This window comes from Microcebus murinus, chromosome 2 (assembly GCF_040939455.1).
Source record: "Microcebus murinus isolate Inina chromosome 2, M.murinus_Inina_mat1.0, whole genome shotgun sequence".
NCBI lineage: Eukaryota > Metazoa > Chordata > Mammalia > Primates > Cheirogaleidae > Microcebus > Microcebus murinus.
In genome coordinates, this window is record NC_134105.1 from 22,510,501 (window position 1) to 22,529,823 (window position 19,323).

Consider the following 19,323-nt stretch of genomic DNA (forward strand, 5'->3'; position numbering starts at 1 on the left):
TCTTCTGTTGATGTTTATTTGTATGAGAATTCCTAGTGGAGAGTCCAAGGAGGGATCAGCTGGAAAAACTCATTTCAGCCTGGGAGAAGATAGGTTTCTTATTCTTGAAGGAAGAGGCCAAATGTTGAGAGATAACAGGTTTTTTAATCTTTTATCTCTTTTCCAAGTGGATCTAAGGAACCCTTAATACATCATGATGAGTTGTAAAGCTCATATGCCCAATAGTTACTCTGCCTGTTTTAAAGCCTTAGCTCATTCCCAAGTACCAGGGAAGCTACGATAACATTTCATTAGAAAGTCTTCCTTTGCAAAGAGGAGAGCCCACTCAGCTTAGCACCAGGACAAGGATCATAATTTGAAAAGATTGACTCCTTAATGATATTCCAGGGCCCATGTCCTTTGAAGATTGCCATGTCATTACCTAGAAAGAAAACACTGGTTCCCTGATCTCTCACATACAGCTCTTTGGACTCTTCTAGTCAGATGCCGTTAAGTTGACTGGTAATCTATTTGGTATCCTTTTTTTTTTTTTTTTTTTTTTTGAGACAGTCTCACTCTGTTGGCCAGGCTAGAGTGCTGTGGCGTCAGCCTAGCTCACAGCAACCTCAATCTCCTGGGCTCAGGCAATCCTGCTTCAGCCTCCCGAGTAGCTGGGACTACAGGCATGCGCCACCATGCCCGGCTAATTTTTTCTATATATATTAGTTGGCCAACTAATTTATTTCTATTTATAATAGAGATGGGGTCTCGCTCTTGCTCAGGCTGGTTTTAAACTCCTGAGCTTGAGCGATCCACCCGCCTCGGCCTCCCAGAGTGCTAGGATTACAGGCATGAGCCACTGGCCCGGCCGACAATTGTGTTTTCTAAGCCTCGTTTTTTTTCATCTATCAGTTAAAGCCTATATTACTTTGCTAGGGCTTCCATGACAAAGTACCACAGATTGGGTGACTTAAACAACAGAAATATGTTTTCTCATAGTTCTGGAGGATATAAGTCCAAAATCAAGGGGGCAGTAGAGTTGGTTTCTTTTGAGGCCTCTCTTTGGCTTCTAGATAACCATCTTCATGTTCACATTGTGTTTTCCCTTTCTTCTTACCAGGACATAGTTACTGGATTAGGGCCTACCCCAATAACCTTATTTACCTTAATTATCTCTTTAAGGACTCTGTCTCCAAATATAGTCACATTCTGAGGTTCTGGGGGTTAGGACTTCACCATATGAATTTTGAGATGACATAATTCACCCATGCCTATTTTGTATTATTGTTGCTAGTTCCTTGGTTCTAAAAGCCTATAAAATGCATGGCAACATTAGACATTTATTCCTTAGAAATGGGAAGTATAATTCACTTTGAGATGATTCCTTGACTAAGAAAACCCAAAGAGAGTGTAGGGCAGTCAGATGCTAGTAAAGGTTTATTTGTATTGTGGATTTTTTTGACCTAGCCCCAGCAAGTGAGAGAGTTCGTGATGGAAAAAGCCCCCTGGCCTGCTGGATTGCTGAGAGATAGCCCAGTCTTCTTTGGTTGCTGATTTCACATGTACTTCTGCAGATATTCCTCCTTTCAGTCTAACCTCCCTGCCTGCTTCTCCAGTGAAGTCATAAGCAAATATTTGTGATAGTTTCTTGTCACCATGGTAACTAAAGAAACATAACCTGATTCCCCTTCCAGCTTCACTGTCAGCTCTGCTCAAAGGAGGGGATAGCCTCTGGGAGAGCCCAGACTCAGAGTCATGAAAAAACATGTGTCAGGTAATAGGGGACAGAGGTTCACAGTGCTGCCTTTAGCACTTGTCCTCTACCTGTTAGTCTCCAGGCCTAGGGGTAATTGGGGACACCAAAGGGAGGTCACTGCTGTTCCCTAGAACTTTTTTACAATAAGTCCATGTGGGCTTTTGCCAAGTGGATGTGAAGACTTGTACATTGTAAGACTCTACTACTGCTATTGCTTCCCCAAGCTACTTTCCAGAATGGTCAGGGGCTCCTTCTCTAAAGTTTCATTTCTTAAATATCCCTAGCTCCAAAATTCAGCTCTCCATCCTTAGCCTCCAGTTTCACTTCTCTTTTTTTTTTTTTTTTTTTTTGAGACAGAGTCTCGCTTTGTTGTCCAGGCTAGAGTGAGTGCCGTGGCGTCAGCCTAGCTCACAGCAACCTCAAACTCCTGGGCTCAAGCGATCCTATTGCCTCAGCCTCCCGAGTAGCTGGGACTACAGGCCATGCCACCATGCCCGGCTAATTTTTTATATATGTATCAGTTGGCCAATTAATTTTTTTCTATTTATAGTAGAGACAGGGTCTCGCTCTTGCTCAGGCTGGTTTTGAACTCCTGACCTTGAGCCATCCGCCCGCCTCGGCCTCCCAGAGAGCAAGGATTACAGGCGTGAGCCACCGCGCCCGGCCTCACTTCTCTTTCAATGCAGATTCCCTTATAGACTCCTTTTTGGGTTTTTTGGGGGCAGGGTCTCACTCTCACCTAGGCTGGAGTACAGGTGCGCAGTCATAGCTCACTGTAACCTGGCTCAGGCGATCCTCCTGCCTCAGCCTCCTGAGTATCTGGGACTACAAGGGGACACCACCACACCCAGCTAACTTTCTTTATAGTTTATAGAGATGGGTCTCTATCTTGTCAGACTGGTCTTGAACTCCTGGCCTCAAGTGATCCTCTCACCTCAGCCTCCCCAAATGCTGGGATAACAGGCATGAGCCACCATGCCTGGCTAAAAAAATTATTCTTTTCTTTTTAGACAGTCTCACTTTGTTGCCTGGTCATGAGGGCAGTGGCATGGTTATACATCACTGCAACCTCAAATTCCTAGGCTCAAGCAATAGTCCTGCCTCAGCCTCCCAAGTAGCTGGGACTACAGGCACACACCACCACACCTGACTAATTTTTCTATTTTTTGTAGAGGTGAGATCGCACTCTTGCTCAGGCTGGCCTCGAACTCCTGGCCTCAAGCCATCCTCCCACCTTGACCTCCCAAAGTGCTAGGATTACAGGTTTGTGCCACACCTGGTGGGAGATTTCTTTTTTAATTCTGTTGTCAGAATCATCCCTATCTTTCCAGAAAAAGGGCAGTATTAAGAGTTAGTTGTCCCCTTCTTTGTGCATATAAAACTTATTTTTCACTTTCGCAATACTTGTAGTCACTGTTTCAGATTAAAAATTGAGAAGATGGAATTACCTATATAAGGGGAGAACCAAGTTGGTAAGGCTTCAGGGAGGTTCACTGACAGTTTTATTTCTTTTTTCTTTTTCTTTTTAAATGACAGCTGAGGGCAAAGAGATTATTTTTTGTTTTTTGAGACAGGATCTTGCTCTGTCACCCAAGCTGAAGTGCAATGGAGTGATCATAGCTCACTGCAACCTTGAACTCCTGGGCTCAAGGGGTCCTCCAGCCTCAGAATTAAAAAAAAAAATTTTTTTATTGTGAAATACATGTAACAAAATTTGCCATTTTAACCATTTGTGAGTGTACAATTCAATGGCATTAATTGCATTCACAATATTATGTTTTATCTCCTCTACTATTTCCAAACTTTTATTACCCCAAACAGAAATTCTGTTTTACTTCCCATTTTCCCTACCTCCCAGCACCTGGTAACCTTTAATCTACTTTCTATCTCTGAGTTTGTCTACTCTAGGTACCTCATATAAGGGAATCACATAATTTATCCTTTTGTGTCTTGCTTATTTCATTTGGCATACTACTTTCAAGGTTCATCCATATTGTATCGTGTGTCAGACCTTTGTTCATTTTCATAGCTGAATGATATTCCATGGGATTCATTTACCATAGTCTCTCCCTTATCTGCAGGGGATATGTTCAAAGACCCTCATTAGATGCCTGAAACTGCAAATAAAGTAGAACAATTGTAACAATATGCCAGCATCACTACTCTTATCCTTTGGGACCATTATTAAGTAAAACAAAGGTTACTTGAACTCAGACACTGCAATCTGATAAATAAATTGGCTCCCGAGTGACTAATGGGCAGTAGAATATATGGTATAGATATGCAGGACAAAGGGATGATTCACATCCCAGGCAGGAGGGAGCACGGTAGCATGAGATTTCATCATGATACTGAGAGAACGGCACTCGATTTAAAATTTATGAACTGTTTGTTTCTGTAATTTTCTATTTAATATTTTCAGACTTTTGTTGACCATGGGCAACCGAAATCATGGAAAGTAAAACTATGGATAAGTGAGGACTGCTGTACCACATTTTGTTTATCTGTTCCTCTGTTGATGGATACTGGGTTGTTTTCACCTTTTGGCCATTGTGAATAATACTGCACTGAACATTACCTACAAGTCCCTGTTTTCCATTCTTTTGGTATATACCAAAGAGTTGGATTGCTGGATCATGTGATAATTCTGTTTAATTTTTTTGAAGAACCACCATACTCTTATCTACAGCAGCTGCACCATTTTTACATTCTTACCAGCAATGCACCAGATTCCAATTTCTCCACATCCTAGCCAACATGTGTTGTTTTGTTTAATTATTCTCATTCCATCCTCATAGGTGTGGAGTGGTATCTCATTGTGATTTTGATTTGTTGAGCATCTTTTCATGTGCAGATTGGCCATTTGCATATCTTTTTTGGAGATTGTATGTTCAAATCCTTTATTATTATTTATATATTTATTTATGAATGAATGAATGACAGAGTCTCACTCTTGTCACCCAGGCTGGAGTACAGTGGCAGGATCATAGCTCACTGCAGCCTTGAATTCCTGGGCACAAAGGATCCTTCTATCTCAGCCTTCCAAATAGCTGGGGCTACAGATGCATGCACGTCACAACATCTGGCTAATTTTTTTTCTTTTTTAGACAGTCTTCACTCCATTGACCTGGGAGTGCAGTGATGTCATCATAGCTCACTGCAACCTCGAACTCCTGGGCTCAAGCAATCCTCCTGCCTCAGCAGTGTCCAGGGTAGCTAGGACTACAGGCACACATCACCATGCCCAACTGATTTTTTCTATTTTTAGTAAAGATGGGGTCTTACTCTATCTTTTTGATGAATTGATCGTATAATGTCCTTCTTTGTCTTTTATGACAGTTTTTGACTTAAAGTCTATTTTAATTTTTATTTTGTGTAAATATGTTTGTTTAGGTATTTCCTTGTGATTACATGGGGATTACATTTAACATCCTAAATTTATAACACTCTCATTTGAATTGATACTAATTTAACTTCAGTAGCATACAAAACACAGCTTCTGTGGCTGTCTAAAAAAAGAAAATAGCATATAAAATTCTGCTTATGTACTGCTCTGTCCCCATTTATGTTATTGTCACAAATTACATCTTTGTACATTGTGTGCCCAATAATGTAGATTTATAATTATTTTATGCATTTGTCTATTAAGTCATGTAGGAAATAAAAAGTGGGCTTACAAACCAAAAAATACAATAATATTGGCTTTTCTACTACCCCATGTAGTTACCTTTACCAGAGGATTTTTTCTTTTTTTTTGAGACAGTCTCACTCTGCTGTCCTGAGTAGAATGCTGTGGTGTCAGCCTAGTTCACAGCAACCTCCAACTCCTAGGCTCAAGTGATCCTCCCGCCTCAGCCTCCCAAGTAGCTGGGACTTAGCGTGCCACCACGCCCGGTTAATTTTTTTATTTTTAGTAGAGATGAGGTCTCACTTTTGCTCAGGCTGGTCTGGAACTTCTGAGCTCAAACAATCCACCTGGCTCGGCCTCCCAGAGTGCTAGGATTACAGGCAGGAGCCACTGGGCCGGGCTAGATTTTTATTTCTTCGTAGGACTTCAAGTAACTGTGTGGTGTCCTTTCATTGCAGCCCTTTCCCTGGCTCATGGAGCTTCATCTTACATGTATGCATCCTTAGTCTTCAGCAAAGACTTAAGAAACCCTAAGCAGATTTCCCAACCTTTTTTTCTGTGTATCTCCCTTCTCTCTACAACTCTGCCTTGCAATTTCCAGCTGCCTCAGTCTCCCTGATCTCTCTAGTCTCTCTCCTCAACCAGTGAGATTTCAGTGCTCTGTTTGGGACTCCTCCCTGCTCTAGACTGTACTTCCCAGGCAGAAAGCCAAGGAGATAAGTAGGGCTCACTTCATTTATTTCCCTTGCTTGGGGAATCATAATTCTGCACTGCCGTTGTCCAATGTCTGAAACAGTTTACGGCAGCAGGGTAAATCCTATCCATGTTATTTCATCATGGCTGGAAGTGGAGGTGATAATTATGTTAGTATTCAACAAAATAAAAAGAGCAACCGAGAGCATTCTTAAGGAATAATTTAGCTCACTTTGTAATAATAAACTGTTTGATTCACCAGCAAGCTACAGTGGTTCTGAATGTGTATACCCCTAATGAAATAGTTAAAAATATATAAAGCAAAATTAAACTGCAGGGTAACATGGATAACTTCAGTGTAAAGTAGTGGAAGAGTTGAACAGTGTAATGAACAACTTGATTTAATGGACATATGTACAGAATGCCATGCACAATAATTGAATATTATAGTTTCTTTCAAGCACACATGGGACACGTATATAAATTGAATCCATAGTAAGCTAAAAAAGCAAATCTCAGAAAGTTTAAAAGGCTTCTCAGGACTCTGACCCCAGTGTGATTATATTACAAATTAATCAAAAGGCCTCAAACATTACTCATTTTAAGAAACTCTCATGATCCAAATAAGAAAGTCCATGTAAATTAGGTATTCAGAACTGAATTACAATACAAATATTAATTTGAAGGAAATTTACAATTTTTAGAAAGGTCATATAGTATAGCCTTGTACTTAGGTGTGTACTTAAGTACACAGCTTAAGTTAGAAAAAAAGAAGTGGAAAGGAGACAGCAATCACATAATAGAGAGAATCCACAAAGCCAAACCTTGGAGCTTTCAAAAGACCAAAATAAAAATAGTAAAGTCTTTGGTGAAGTTTCTCAAGAACAAAAGAGGACATAAAATAATATTAAGGATGAAAAGGGCACACAACCGCAGATAACTAAGTTGATTGAAAAGAGAATGTGGGTCAGGCACGGTGGCTCACGTCTGTAATCCTAGCACTTCTGGAGGCCGAGGTGGGCGGTTCCACTCTTTCAAGTAAAAATTGCATCAATAAAAATGTCTAGTTTACCTAGCAACTTAAAAACCACAGGTGATTTTCCCCCAGACATGCTTTCAAGAGTTGATTTTTATACTGTTTCATCAAGGATATTCTTAATGAAACCAGTAATTTTTTTAACAGTGAGAGTGATGGTGAAAAGCACAAGGATTACTAGTATAATTTGGTGCCATTGCCTTAATTTGTGCATGAGCAGATCTATCCACTATTTCTTTTACAGTACCAGTGCAAATGTCAACATAGTGAAAATGTCAAATAACATCTTAGTCTTTACTATCTAGACCCTTTGAAGTAGTCACAGGGACCCCCAGGGGTCTGCAGACCATATTTTGAGAACTGCTATTCTAAGGAATGAATTGCTAGGTTGTAGGCAGGTAAATATTAAACTTGACCAGCTAGTGCTAAAGTTGTCTTCCAATGTATTGCCAATTTACACTAGCTAAGAAAAACATACAGGGTTTCTACTGATATATATGTTGACCAATACATAGAATTGCCACTTTTGACTATCTATTGGGTGTAATAAGGTATTTAATTAAGATATTGATTTGCAAATCCCAGATTACCAATGAGGTTAGATTTCATATGTGTATAATCATTGTCTTGGCATGGTCTTCCAAATAGCCTTTTCTTTTCCTCATGTGACTCTTGCAATTGATCAAATCTCCCTATATGCCCAAATATAGTTTTAGGCTCCCTTCCATCAGTCGATTTCTTTTTCGCTCCAATATTACATTACCTTAATTAATAATTTTTAACAAAATTCATCATCTGGTAGTGTAGGTCCTCCTACCTTAATTTTTCAGGAGTGTGTTGGATCTTTTGGAGCCTTAGAAAACCTTACAATCAGCCCAGGCAAGGTGGATCTCGCCTGTAATCCTAGCAGTTTGGGAGGCCGAGGCGGAAGGATACTCACTTGAGCCTAGAAGTTCAGTATTAGCCTGAGCAAGAACAATACCCTATCACTACAATAGTAGAGTGCTTATAGTCCCAGCTCCTCAAGAGGCGTAGGCAGGAGGATCACTTGAGCCCAGAAATTTGAGGTTTCAGTGAGCTGTGATCACTCTACTGCCATATACAATCAGGTTGTTAAGCCTTCAAAAAAATGCTGTTGAGATTTTAATTGAAATTACCCATATCTGATATTGAACTCCTAAATCTGTGGAATACATCTGTCATGTGCCTCTCCTGCTTTTAAGGTTTTCTTTAATGCCTTTCATACTTAGATATTGGGCAGACATTTCTTCAAAATGCAGGAAATGAATCAGTATTTGTCAATAATAAAATTTTAGCTTTCAAGCACAAATTAGAATTTCAGAAAACTTGTATCTATCACTGAGTCCTCAATAGTATCCCCATAGGTTGTACTAGGGAAAAACTCCGGGGGGGGGGGGTGCGGGTAGAGAGGAGACCAACAGAGACACGGGTAAATTTTGATGTATTTACATAACAAAGTAATATAACCCAGGAAAAATGAATGAAATATAGCTACACGTAAAAACATGTAGCTGTATTAAAAACTCAGTGAGTAAGTGGGAGGAAGATAATTCTCAGAAGACTAAACACAGTATAGTATTTAGGGATGTATATATGTGTGACTAATAAAAACTGAAGCAAAGATATTTACAAGTCAGATAGCAGTTTTCTTTTGGCGGAAGGGGGCATGAGGATAAGCAAGCCTGGGCTAAGGGAAGAGCCCACAACTAGATTCAGGCATAATGAAAATGTTCTAGTGCTTAGATTTGGTGGTAGGTTTACAGATGTGCATTTTATGTTTTTGTTTGTAACTTACGTACGTTTAACACTTTTTTATTGTATTACATGATAAATTTTAAACGTTTAAAAAATTTAAAAAGATAGTGGGCATATGGATCTTTTTTAAAGATACATTGTAGGCTGGGAACGGTGGCTCACGCCTGTAATCCTAGCACTTTGGGAGACTAAGGTAGGACGATTGCTTGAGGCCAGGAGTTCAAGACCAGCCTTAGCAATAGTGAGGCCCCACCTCTACAAAACAGAAAAATTAGCCAGGTGTGGTGGCACACATCTGTAGTCCCAGCTACTCAGAAGCCTGAGGCAGGAGGATCACTTGAGCCCCAGGAGTTTAAGGTTGCAGGGAGGTACTACACCCTAGCCTGGGCTACAGAGCAAGACCCTGTCATAAAAAAAAGAAAAAAGATAGATGGTATTCCACAGAATTGGGTATACTATGTTTAACCTGATTGGGTTAAAGGTATCTGAGTTTATTGGATAAGTCATATATCTGTTCTTTCTTGTAAAATTGGGATCATCAAAACTTGTGAGCATTTACCAATTTACCATGCACCTAGCATTGTTCTAAAAAGTACTTCACATGTATTAACCTATTTAATTCTTATAACAACTTTATGAAATAGGAACTGTTATGTCCCTGTTTTGTTGTTTTGTTTTTGTTTTTTTGAGACAGAGTCTTGCTTTGTTGCCCAGGCTAGAGTGAGTGCCGTGGCGTCAGCCTAGCTCACAGCAACCTCAAACTCCTGGGCTCAAGCAATCCTTTCTGCCTTAGCCTCCCAAGTAGCTGGGACTACAGGCATGCGCCACCATGCCCAGCTAATTTTTTCTATATATATTAGTTGCCCGATTAATTTCTTTGTATTTATAGTAGAGACAGGGTCTTGCTCTTGCTCAGGCTGGTTTCAAACTCCTGACCTTGAGCAATCCACCCACCTCGGCCTCCCAGAGTGCTAGGATTACAGGCGTGAGCCACCGCGCCCGGCCTATGTCCCTGTTTTAAAGATAAAATTCTGAAGCATAGAGGTTAAAGCAACTTGTTCAAAGTTGGACAGCTAACAAATAGAGCCAGGATCTGAACCCAGACAATCTAGCTCCAGGGCCCACACCTTTAACTATTAATATGCTTATACCAATTGTTCTAATACCACCTATTTAACCAGCTTATTTATAATTAAAGGAGACTGTATACGTACGTGTGTGTGTGTGTGTGTGTGTGTGTGTGTGTGTGTGTGTGTTGGTAGGGATGGTGTTAGAGATGTCAGGTGCTTATTGAGAGTATTGGGCCCTCTTGAGAGCTGTGGTCCTCCTGGAATGGGGGGGGCAGTGAATGGTGGGTAGAGACAGAAACCTGCTGAAAAGGAAATGCCGTCCTTTTAAGAGTTTTTCACGTGTGTTTGTATCTTCTCTTCTTCTAGAGACCATGGCGAGCCCAGGGAAAGACAATTATCGAATGAAGAGCTATAAGAACAATGCCCTAAACCCTGAGGAAATGAGACGAAGAAGAGAAGAAGAGGGCATTCAGCTCCGGAAGCAGAAACGGGAGCAACAAGTGGGTTAACTGGAGTATTCTCAAACATACTGTTCAGGACAGCTATCCAGTCCCTATGGTTGGCCTTCACCTTGGGCACTCACTTTCCCCTCAGCAAAATAGCTTGCTTAGTAGGCCAACCATCCAATTTCCTTTGTTATAAAAAAAAAATGTTGGAAGCTTTAAGAAAAGCCCCTTTCCACAAGTTAGACCAACTTAAACATCATTTATGTCTTTAGTATGACATTTCAGCTATTAGGCCTTCAGTATAACATTCAGAATAACAGATGTTAGACCTGGCCTTCAACACCCAGCTCCAAGCCAGGCCCTTTTAAGAGGTTCATCAGCCTTTCTGGCTGCCCTACTTCTTTCTGTTTTCTTGAGTTTGTTGTCTGTAAGTATCCCCAGGACTGAGACTATATTAATGCCTCACCATCTGTACTCCCATCCCACACCACCACCAGATTGGTACATTGCTTAGGTCTAGATCCAGTCACCTGACCTGGTTTACCTATCCTCTTGCTATACCATTATTCGTTTCCTTCAAGGACTTCATACACATCATCTTTTTTGCAAAGTGAATAGAAATCTTTAAACATTTTTCTTTTTTTTGAGACAGAGTCTTGCTTTGTTGCCCAGGCTAGAGTGAGTGCTGTGGCGTCAGCCTAGCTCACAGCAACCTCAAACTCCTGGGCTCAAGCAATCCTGCTGCCTCAGCCTCCCGAGTAGCTGGGACTACAGGCATGCACCACCATGCCCGGCTAATTTTTTCTATATATATTGGCCAATTAATTTCTTTCTATTTATAGTAGAGATGGGGTCTTGCTCTTGCTCACGCTGGTTTCGAACTCCTGACCTCAAGCAATCTGCCCGCCTCGGCCCCCCAGAGTGCTAGGATTACAGGCATGATCCACTGCACCCAGCCTTTAAACGTTTTTTTTACTTATAAAAATGATCTCTTAAATAATGCTAACAATTAGATATACCATGGAAAGAAAAGCCTTTGCATATCTTTCCATGTCAGCATTCAGCACTCCTTACCTGCATGGGATATGTTCCAAGACCCCCAGTGGATCCCTGAAACTGGGGAGTACTGACCCCTATATATACTATGTTTTTTTCCTATACTTTCATCTTTCCTTTTTCTTTCTTTTTTTTTACTTGCCTCTGACAGCTTTGTGAAGTCTAATACTTTCATCTTTTCACCTAAAGAAACAATTTACAGATTCTCTTTAGCATATCCAAATCGCCAGCACCACTGCTTTTGCACTTTGGGGCCATTTTTAAGTAAAATAAGGGTTACTTGAACACAAGCACTGTAGTCTGATAACGGAGTCAGCTGCTAGGTGACTAACGGGCAGTAGCATATGCAGCATGGATACACTGGACAAAGTGATGATTCACATCCCAGGGAAGACAGAGTGTGATACTGTGAGATTTCATCACACTATTCAGAATGACAATTTAAAATTTAGGAATTATTTATTTCTGAGATTTTTTATTTAATATTTTCAGACCACAATTTACAACAGGTAACTGAAACTATGGTGAGCAAAACTATGGATAATGGGGGACTACTGTATAAAGTTTGACCTCATTTTCTCAACTGCTCTAATATTTCCTTGTCACTTATGCCATAATTTAACATTGGGTTGTTCTTTGTTTTCTTTGATTCAGTGAGTAATCATACTGCTATCTCTTCATTTTAAACTTTCAGCTTTTTAAACGGAGAAATGTGGAGCTGATTAATGAAGAAGCTGCCATGTTTGATAGTCTCCTCATGGACTCCTATGTGAGCTCTACCACTGGGGTAAGGCCCTTGCATGCGCCTCAGGCAGGCCTGAGAAGTACCTGCTTCTAAGAATAGAAATTGGGCAGTTCATGTCATAGCTAGTAACCATGCTCCTTCCTCCATGGGCCCTTTTGTGACTGGTCAGCTTAAGTAGTCAACAAGGATTTGTCTCTGATGGAAATATCTGAGGAAACATTTAAAGGAAGCCATCTGTTGCCCCAGAAGGAATTACTTTCTTTTGTTTTTTGGGTTTTGTTGTTTTGTTTTGTTTTTGAGACAGAGTCTCACTCTGTTGCCTGGGCTAGAGTGCCATGGTAATCAGCCTAGCTCACAGCAACCTCAAACTCCTGGACTCAAGCCATCCTCCTGCCTCAGCCTCCCGAGTAGCTGGGCTACAGGTGTGCACTACCATGGCCAGCTAATTTTTTCTATTTTTTTTTAGTTGCCCAGCTAATTTTTTCTATTTTTAGTAGAAACAGGGTCTCGCTCTTACTCAGGCTGATCTTGAACTCCTGAGCTCAACCAATCCTCCCACCTAGGCCTCCCGGAGTGCTAGTAATTACAGGTGTGAGCCTCAGTGCCCAGCCAGGAATCACTTTCAAATGTGCCAACTGGAAGCAGCCGTGGATTAAACAAACCCCTTCTCCTGAGCCTTTTATTGCCATTCTCTTCCCCTCAAGTCTTAGAAAACAGGATGTCAAGCAGGATTATGTGCTCACATTTGGCTCTAGTGTTGGTTTGCAAAGTCTTAAATTTGTTTTTTGTTCTAGGAGAGTGTGATCACAAGAGAGATGGTGGAGATGCTCTTTTCTGATGATTCTGACCTGCAGTTAGCAACCACACAGAAATTTCGGAAACTGCTCTCCAAAGGTACAGAGCCTGGTCCCTCTGAGAGACCTGTTTTTTAGCCTCCTATTTTTTTTCACTGATATTATCAACTACTCTCCCCCTGCTCATTCTGCTCTAGCCCTACTGGCCTTGGTGTTCCTTGTATAAGGCAGGCACATTCCCACTTCTGCACTGAATATTCCTTCTACCTGATGTCCTCTACTCCCAAATATCTATGTTGCAACTCCACTTCTATTATCGAATCCTACCTTCTTAATAAAGCCTACCCTGACCCCTATCTAAAATTGCAAGCTACCCCCACCCTCAGCATTTTTTATCTCTTTGCCTTGCCCTATATATTCTTTTTCCGCTCTTTATATTTATTTTCTTTTTTTTTTTTTTTTTTTTGAGACAGAGTCTCACTTTGTTGTCCAGGCTAGAGTGAGTGCCGTGGCGTCAGCCTAGCTCACAGCAACCTCAAACTCCTGGGCTCGAGTGATCCTTCTGCCTCAGCCTCCCGAGTAGCTGGGACTACAGGCATGCGCCACTATGCCCGGCTATTTTTTTTTATATATATATCAGTTGGCCAATTAATTTCTTTCTGTTTATAGTAGAGACGGGGTCTCGCTCTTGCTCAGGCTGGTTTTGAACTCCTGACCTTGAGCAATCCGCCCGCCTCGACCTCCCAAGAGCTAGGATTACAGGCGTGAGCCACAGCGCCCGGCCCCGCTCTTTATATTTATTATCATCTGACATATTAAAATGTCTCTTCCAACTAGGATGTAAGCTTTATGTGGGCAGGGACTTGGGGTTTTGTTAACTCCTATATCCTCAATATATAGAACTGTATGGTACATAATAGATGTTTGATAAAAATTTGATGTGTGATAGGAAAATACCTCTTGTTTCAGTGTATTAAGCAGTCCTCCCATGAAGAGATGACTGGTCTGTCTGAGATGGAAAATGTTTAGACTAGGGTTGTTTATCCCTTGAGCTTTCCTCACCGACTTAATCATTCTTTGCTTATGTTCAGTAAGCCAAAGGTGAGCATACCTAAATTAGGATTGGCTCTACTCTTTAGCATTCCAGCTATCAAAGACAAGCAGGTATTGTTACAACCACCTTACCAGGAGGAAGTTTGAGAATATTCACAAGGGTAGTCAGAGGTATCTATTCTAAGATGATTGTTGTGGAACAAAAGGGAGAAAAAAAGAAGTATCTAGGAAGAGTTGTGAGCTGACCCCTGTGAAAGGATCAGACAAAGCCTCTCTTGACTTTTTCTTTTCCCTTCTCCCTCTTCCAGAGCCTAGTCCTCCAATAGATGAAGTTATCAATACACCAGGAGTGGTGGATCGGTTTGTGGAGTTTCTGAAGAGGAATGAGAATTGTACATTACAGGTAAGGCCAGCGGGGTAGGAGTTATTAGATGAAAGCCCTTCCAAGAAATTGCAGTGGGATATTTCTACAGACACATCTCTCAGGAATAGACAAGTAATATGAGGAACCGTTTAAGAGAAACCATCAGTTTGCTAACATGTTATTGGCTTCAGTGAAAAAGAACCAAAATCTCTTCCTTAAAACAATCTCAACGGAAAGATACTATAGTAAGTCAGACTGATCATTCAGTTATATATCAGAGGGTATAGTCCACTTCTATCTGTATGGCCTGAGGCACACTGATTAGCCTTTCAGGGTCTCCCTTCTCAGAGACAAGTGATGGGTCAATTCATTGAAACGTGCCAGAAACTCAGCTGAAAGGACTTTGCGAAACCCATCACACGCTAATCCTCATTTCAGAAATGAAGAAAATCAACTATCCTTGTCTTGGGGTAGTGCTACTGTCCAATGAACAAATAGTGAGGGCAGTACTGCTAATGCCTACACAACACGCCCGCATCAACTAGAGGTTTTTTGGGGTTTTTTTTTTGTTTTTTTAGTTTTATTTATTTATTTATTTATTTCGGCATATTATGGGGGTACAGATTTTAAGGTTTCAATAAATGTGCATTCCCCCCTCCCCCCACAAGTCTGAGTCTCCAGCATGACCATCCCCCAGGTGGTGCACATCTCATTCATTATATATGTATATACCCACTCCCCTCCCCCTCCCACCTCAACTAGAGTTTTGCTTTACTTTGGTGCAATTTTTGGAAAAAAGAAAAACCTCTTTTCCACAATTAAAAAAAGAAAAGAAATGAAGCTCAGGATATAAAAAGTGTGCCATCCATGGGTGCTATGGTAATGCAGGGCTAAATTTGGGACCATTGAGGCCCAGTTTGTTTTTCTCATTATGTCACATTATTGCCTCTTCCCACTATTTAGAGGGAAGAGGGGAGAGGTTTGTATTTTGTGTGTATTTGTATTTTGTATTTAAATTCATGAGTAAGAGGCTTGCTTATATTTTGTGGGGGATTTTTAATTCATGGGCAAGAGGCTTACTGTTCTAAGGCAGCTGATAGGCATGGCTGCTAAGTCTGGAATGACCTTTCAATCATTGCTTAATCTCACTTTCAGTTTGAAGCTGCCTGGGCTCTAACAAACATTGCCTCTGGAACCTCTCAGCAGACCAAAATTGTCATTGAAGCAGGAGCCGTCCCCATTTTTATAGAGCTGCTTAACTCAGACTTTGAGGATGTACAGGAACAGGTAATACTTAGATTTGTCTTAATTCTTGATGGTGCCTACAGTATAATAAAAAATATATTTGGCCTTTGTCCTGATTTTTGGCACAGTGCTCTTAAAACCCTTGAGATTTTCTGAGTGATAAGAGTGTCTTTTATTTATAGAGCCCCTTTAGAACACACCTGATTCTATGTTAATGAGATAAATCATTCTTGGTAGCCTTAGAACAGAAGAACCAAACATAGGATTCAAAGGTGGGAACTCTTAGCCCTATGCTCCAACCTGAGGGAGGGAAGGGGATTATAAAAACTTTTGAGCAATGAGATTCAGAGAGATTCCAGGTTAGTGAACACATTCCCAAATATTGATGTTTTGGTAAGGTGGCAGGGAGTATGGAAACTCTGCTCTCCCACCCACTACTCTGTATGTACCTTGCCTTACCTGCCCTCTGCATCTCTTACATTTGGCTGTTCCTGAGTTGTATCCTTTTAATAAACTGGTAAGTGTAAGTAAAGTTTTTCTTGAGTTCAGTTCTAGCAAATTACCAAACTGAGGAGGGGAATGTAGAGATGACCAATTTATAGCTGTTTGGTCAGAAGTACAGGACTTAAAACTGGTGTCTGAAGTGGGGGCAGTCTTGTGGGACCTTAACCTGTGGGGTCTGTGCTGACTCCAGGAGTTAGTGTCAGAATTGAATTAAATTGTTGGACACACAGTGGTATCAGCAAATTGATGGCTGTTGTGGAAAAAACTCCGTACATTTGTTGTCAGAAGTATTATTGGAAAAAAAAGACATCAATCATGGAGATAAAGATATAACTTCTGTTTCTTCCACTGGATTCTTGCTAGTTGGTCAGAATCTTATTAACACATACAGGATTGGTCCAAGGCCTCTATAAGAATGCAACTTTCTGATCACTTTCTTCTCTTTTCAGAGGTGGGATTGGGGAGGTATTGGTTTGGTTTCTCTGGCTAGTGCAGATGACAGCCTGTTGTCTCCTCTGAACTGGGACCTCCCATGAGAAAGGTCCTTGTAGGGCAAGTGCCCAATAAGGATTTTAACAGGGAGGTTGCCTGAGCTTGTTTAGTGTGTCTCAGGCCTTGACATGGTTCTTAGCCATCATTCTCACTGTGTAGTTGTGGCTATATAGTACTCACAGAAGCTACCAGGTTCTGTGGGTGACAGTTCCATCATCCCCTTTTCAGGCAGTCTGGGCACTGGGAAACATAGCTGGAGACAGCTCCGTTTGCCGAGATTACGTCTTGAACTGTTCCATCCTTAATCCTTTGTTAACGTGAGTAATTGTGATCATCTGCACCTGGGTATCTAAAGGGTAGCCATGTGACAGATCATTTAGGGACAGCTTACTTGATCCCTTAAGATAATAGGTAAATACAAAAACTCTGAAGATACATTCTGATTACCAAAGTAAAAGATAGCTATCTTTTGAGATTAAAAAGATTGTGCCACTGGTATATGCCAAGGAGGATCTTATTTCTCACTTAATGGTACTGTAGAACCTGATGTTGGTCATTTCTCCCTCATTGTTGAGCCAGGAGAAAGAGGCAGGACTAGCCCATCTGGCAAAATCCAGACTTCTCTACAGAATGCATTGATTTGCTTTGGGGTTATACATAGGTACATTGGACAGCTCTGTTGTAAATCATAGATCCAAGACCCTAGGAAGGGTCATCTGGATCTGTCTCCCATCCCTCCCCCATATACTCTTAGAGTAAGCTACATCTAAACTAAAACAGATGAATGAACTGTTCTGCAGAGACCACAATCTCATAGGCTACCACTGTCACTTTCTTGGACCCTTCACAGAAAAGCATTCCATACTGCAGGGCTAAATCTCTCATACCAGATCTTCAGCTTTTATTTCCAAAGAGAATACTACTCCTTGTCCTGGATTTGTGACCAGGGTTAGGAGCACAGTATATCCTACTTTAAAAGTTTTACAGGCTTTCTTAATATCTAGCCCTTTGTTTTGTCCCTATTATCTATGGTATTAACTAACCACAGCTGGTCCTGCACAAAATTACTCTGTGCAGAGGTTGACCTTCTGGCCTACACCTGCTCTGTTAACATAGCTCTATGAGTAGGAAGAAACAGATAGGCTGCTAGAATCTTGGGGTCTGATTGGATTTGTCCCCAACATTCATTGGCAGTAGCACTATGCCAAGGCATCAATGCTCAGGATCTGTCTTTGCTGTTTCCTTCAGACTCCTTACCAAGTCCACACGACTGACAATGACACGGAATGCAGTCTGGGCCCTGTCAAACCTCTGTCGAGGGAAGAACCCACCCCCAGAGTTTGCAAAGGTAAGCTACTTACCGGTCCCTGAGCAATAGCAGGTTCCTTCGTATGGAGTTTTTAAGTCTTTGGGGTACCCCTTAGAGTCTCAAATCATGGGAAACTGAAAGAGGCAATTGTCAGTGAAGTAGGTGATCTTGTATACCTCGATGGTAAAGTGAAAAGGTAAGTCTGAAGGTTCTTTGTAGTGGAGATCCCCAGGGTTGAGAATTACTTGTGGAAGAGGGAGTAGCAGTGTTAGGGTTAGTGATGGAGCTGTTGTAGTCTTGTCTGCATGAGTCTGTCTCACTCTGCTTCCAACAGGTCTCTCCTTGTTTGCCGGTACTGTCTCGCCTACTCTTCAGCAGCGATTCAGACTTGCTGGCAGATGCTTGCTGGGCCCTCTCTTATCTGTCAGATGGCCCCAATGAGAAAATCCAGGCAGTCATAGACTCTGGAGTGTGCCGGAGATTGGTAGAGCTGCTGATGTGAGTAGTCTCAGTTAGAGAGGGTACAGATTGTCTGAGCTTCTGCAAGCTCAGACTAAAGAGCTGCATTAGCAGTTTGCTGTCCTACTCAGTGGTCTGGAGCCATGAGAATGCTGCCAGCCTTGGTGGTCAGCAGGGCTAAAAATGGTGTGCTTGCTCTCTGCTGATCAGATCTCCCTCTTCTGTAGGCACAACGATTATAAAGTGGCTTCCCCTGCCCTGAGAGCTGTGGGTAACATCGTCACTGGGGATGACATCCAGACCCAGGTAAGGAGGAGGATGCAGGATCTTAGACCAGCTATGGGAGAGCACTGAGGAAAGCTGCCTGGTGACAAAAGTCTTCCTGCTAAGGGCTCTAGTACTGATGGGAGGCAGCGAGTGAAAAGATGTAGCTCTGTCATTCTCTAAATGATTATGGGAAACTTGGTTCCGCTTTTTCTTCTATATATTGGAAATACATCATCTTCCAGTGGATGCTCACAAAGGAAAACTAAATGGAATAACTGGACTTACTGCCTGGGGCATTGTAAGGTGGTTAAGTTTGAGTCGTGTCCCTTTGAGATATTGAAAGCAATGGAACTCCACCTCTGCTTTCTAGATCTTTAGGGTCACTTGGATACTATGTTGTATTAAAATACACCATTTTAACCATTTCAGTGGAGTTTGTACATTCATGCTGTTATTTCATCATCATTGCCATCCATCTACAGAACTTTTTCATCATCTCAAACCAACTCTGTACCCATTAAACAATAACTCCCCATTCCTCCCTCCCCCTCAAAACCTAGTAACCACCATTCTACTTTCTGTCACTATTAGTTTGACTACTCTAGGTACCTCATATAAATGGAATCATACAGTATTTGTCCTTTTTCATCT

The 19,323-nt window shown here is 41.4% G+C and overlaps 1 protein-coding gene and 1 pseudogene across 2 annotated transcripts in view; both read left to right on the forward strand.

Moving 5' to 3' along the window:
* Window positions 1–19,323, forward strand: part of KPNA6 (karyopherin subunit alpha 6) — a 49,552-nt gene that overhangs the window by 20,761 nt on the left and 9,468 nt on the right. For both annotated transcript variants that reach the window (XM_012765426.2, XM_012765428.3), the window contains exons 2-10: window positions 10,305–10,438; window positions 12,135–12,227; window positions 12,980–13,079; window positions 14,341–14,435; window positions 15,552–15,683; window positions 16,866–16,954; window positions 17,886–17,985; window positions 18,281–18,444; window positions 18,633–18,711. In XM_012765426.2, the coding sequence (XP_012620880.1) occupies window positions 10,305–10,438; window positions 12,135–12,227; window positions 12,980–13,079; window positions 14,341–14,435; window positions 15,552–15,683; window positions 16,866–16,954; window positions 17,886–17,985; window positions 18,281–18,444; window positions 18,633–18,711 (986 nt within the window). The remainder of the gene's footprint in view (window positions 1–10,304; window positions 10,439–12,134; window positions 12,228–12,979; window positions 13,080–14,340; window positions 14,436–15,551; window positions 15,684–16,865; window positions 16,955–17,885; window positions 17,986–18,280; window positions 18,445–18,632; window positions 18,712–19,323) is intronic.
* On the forward strand, window positions 14,850–14,956 carry LOC142869882 (uncharacterized; annotated as a pseudogene).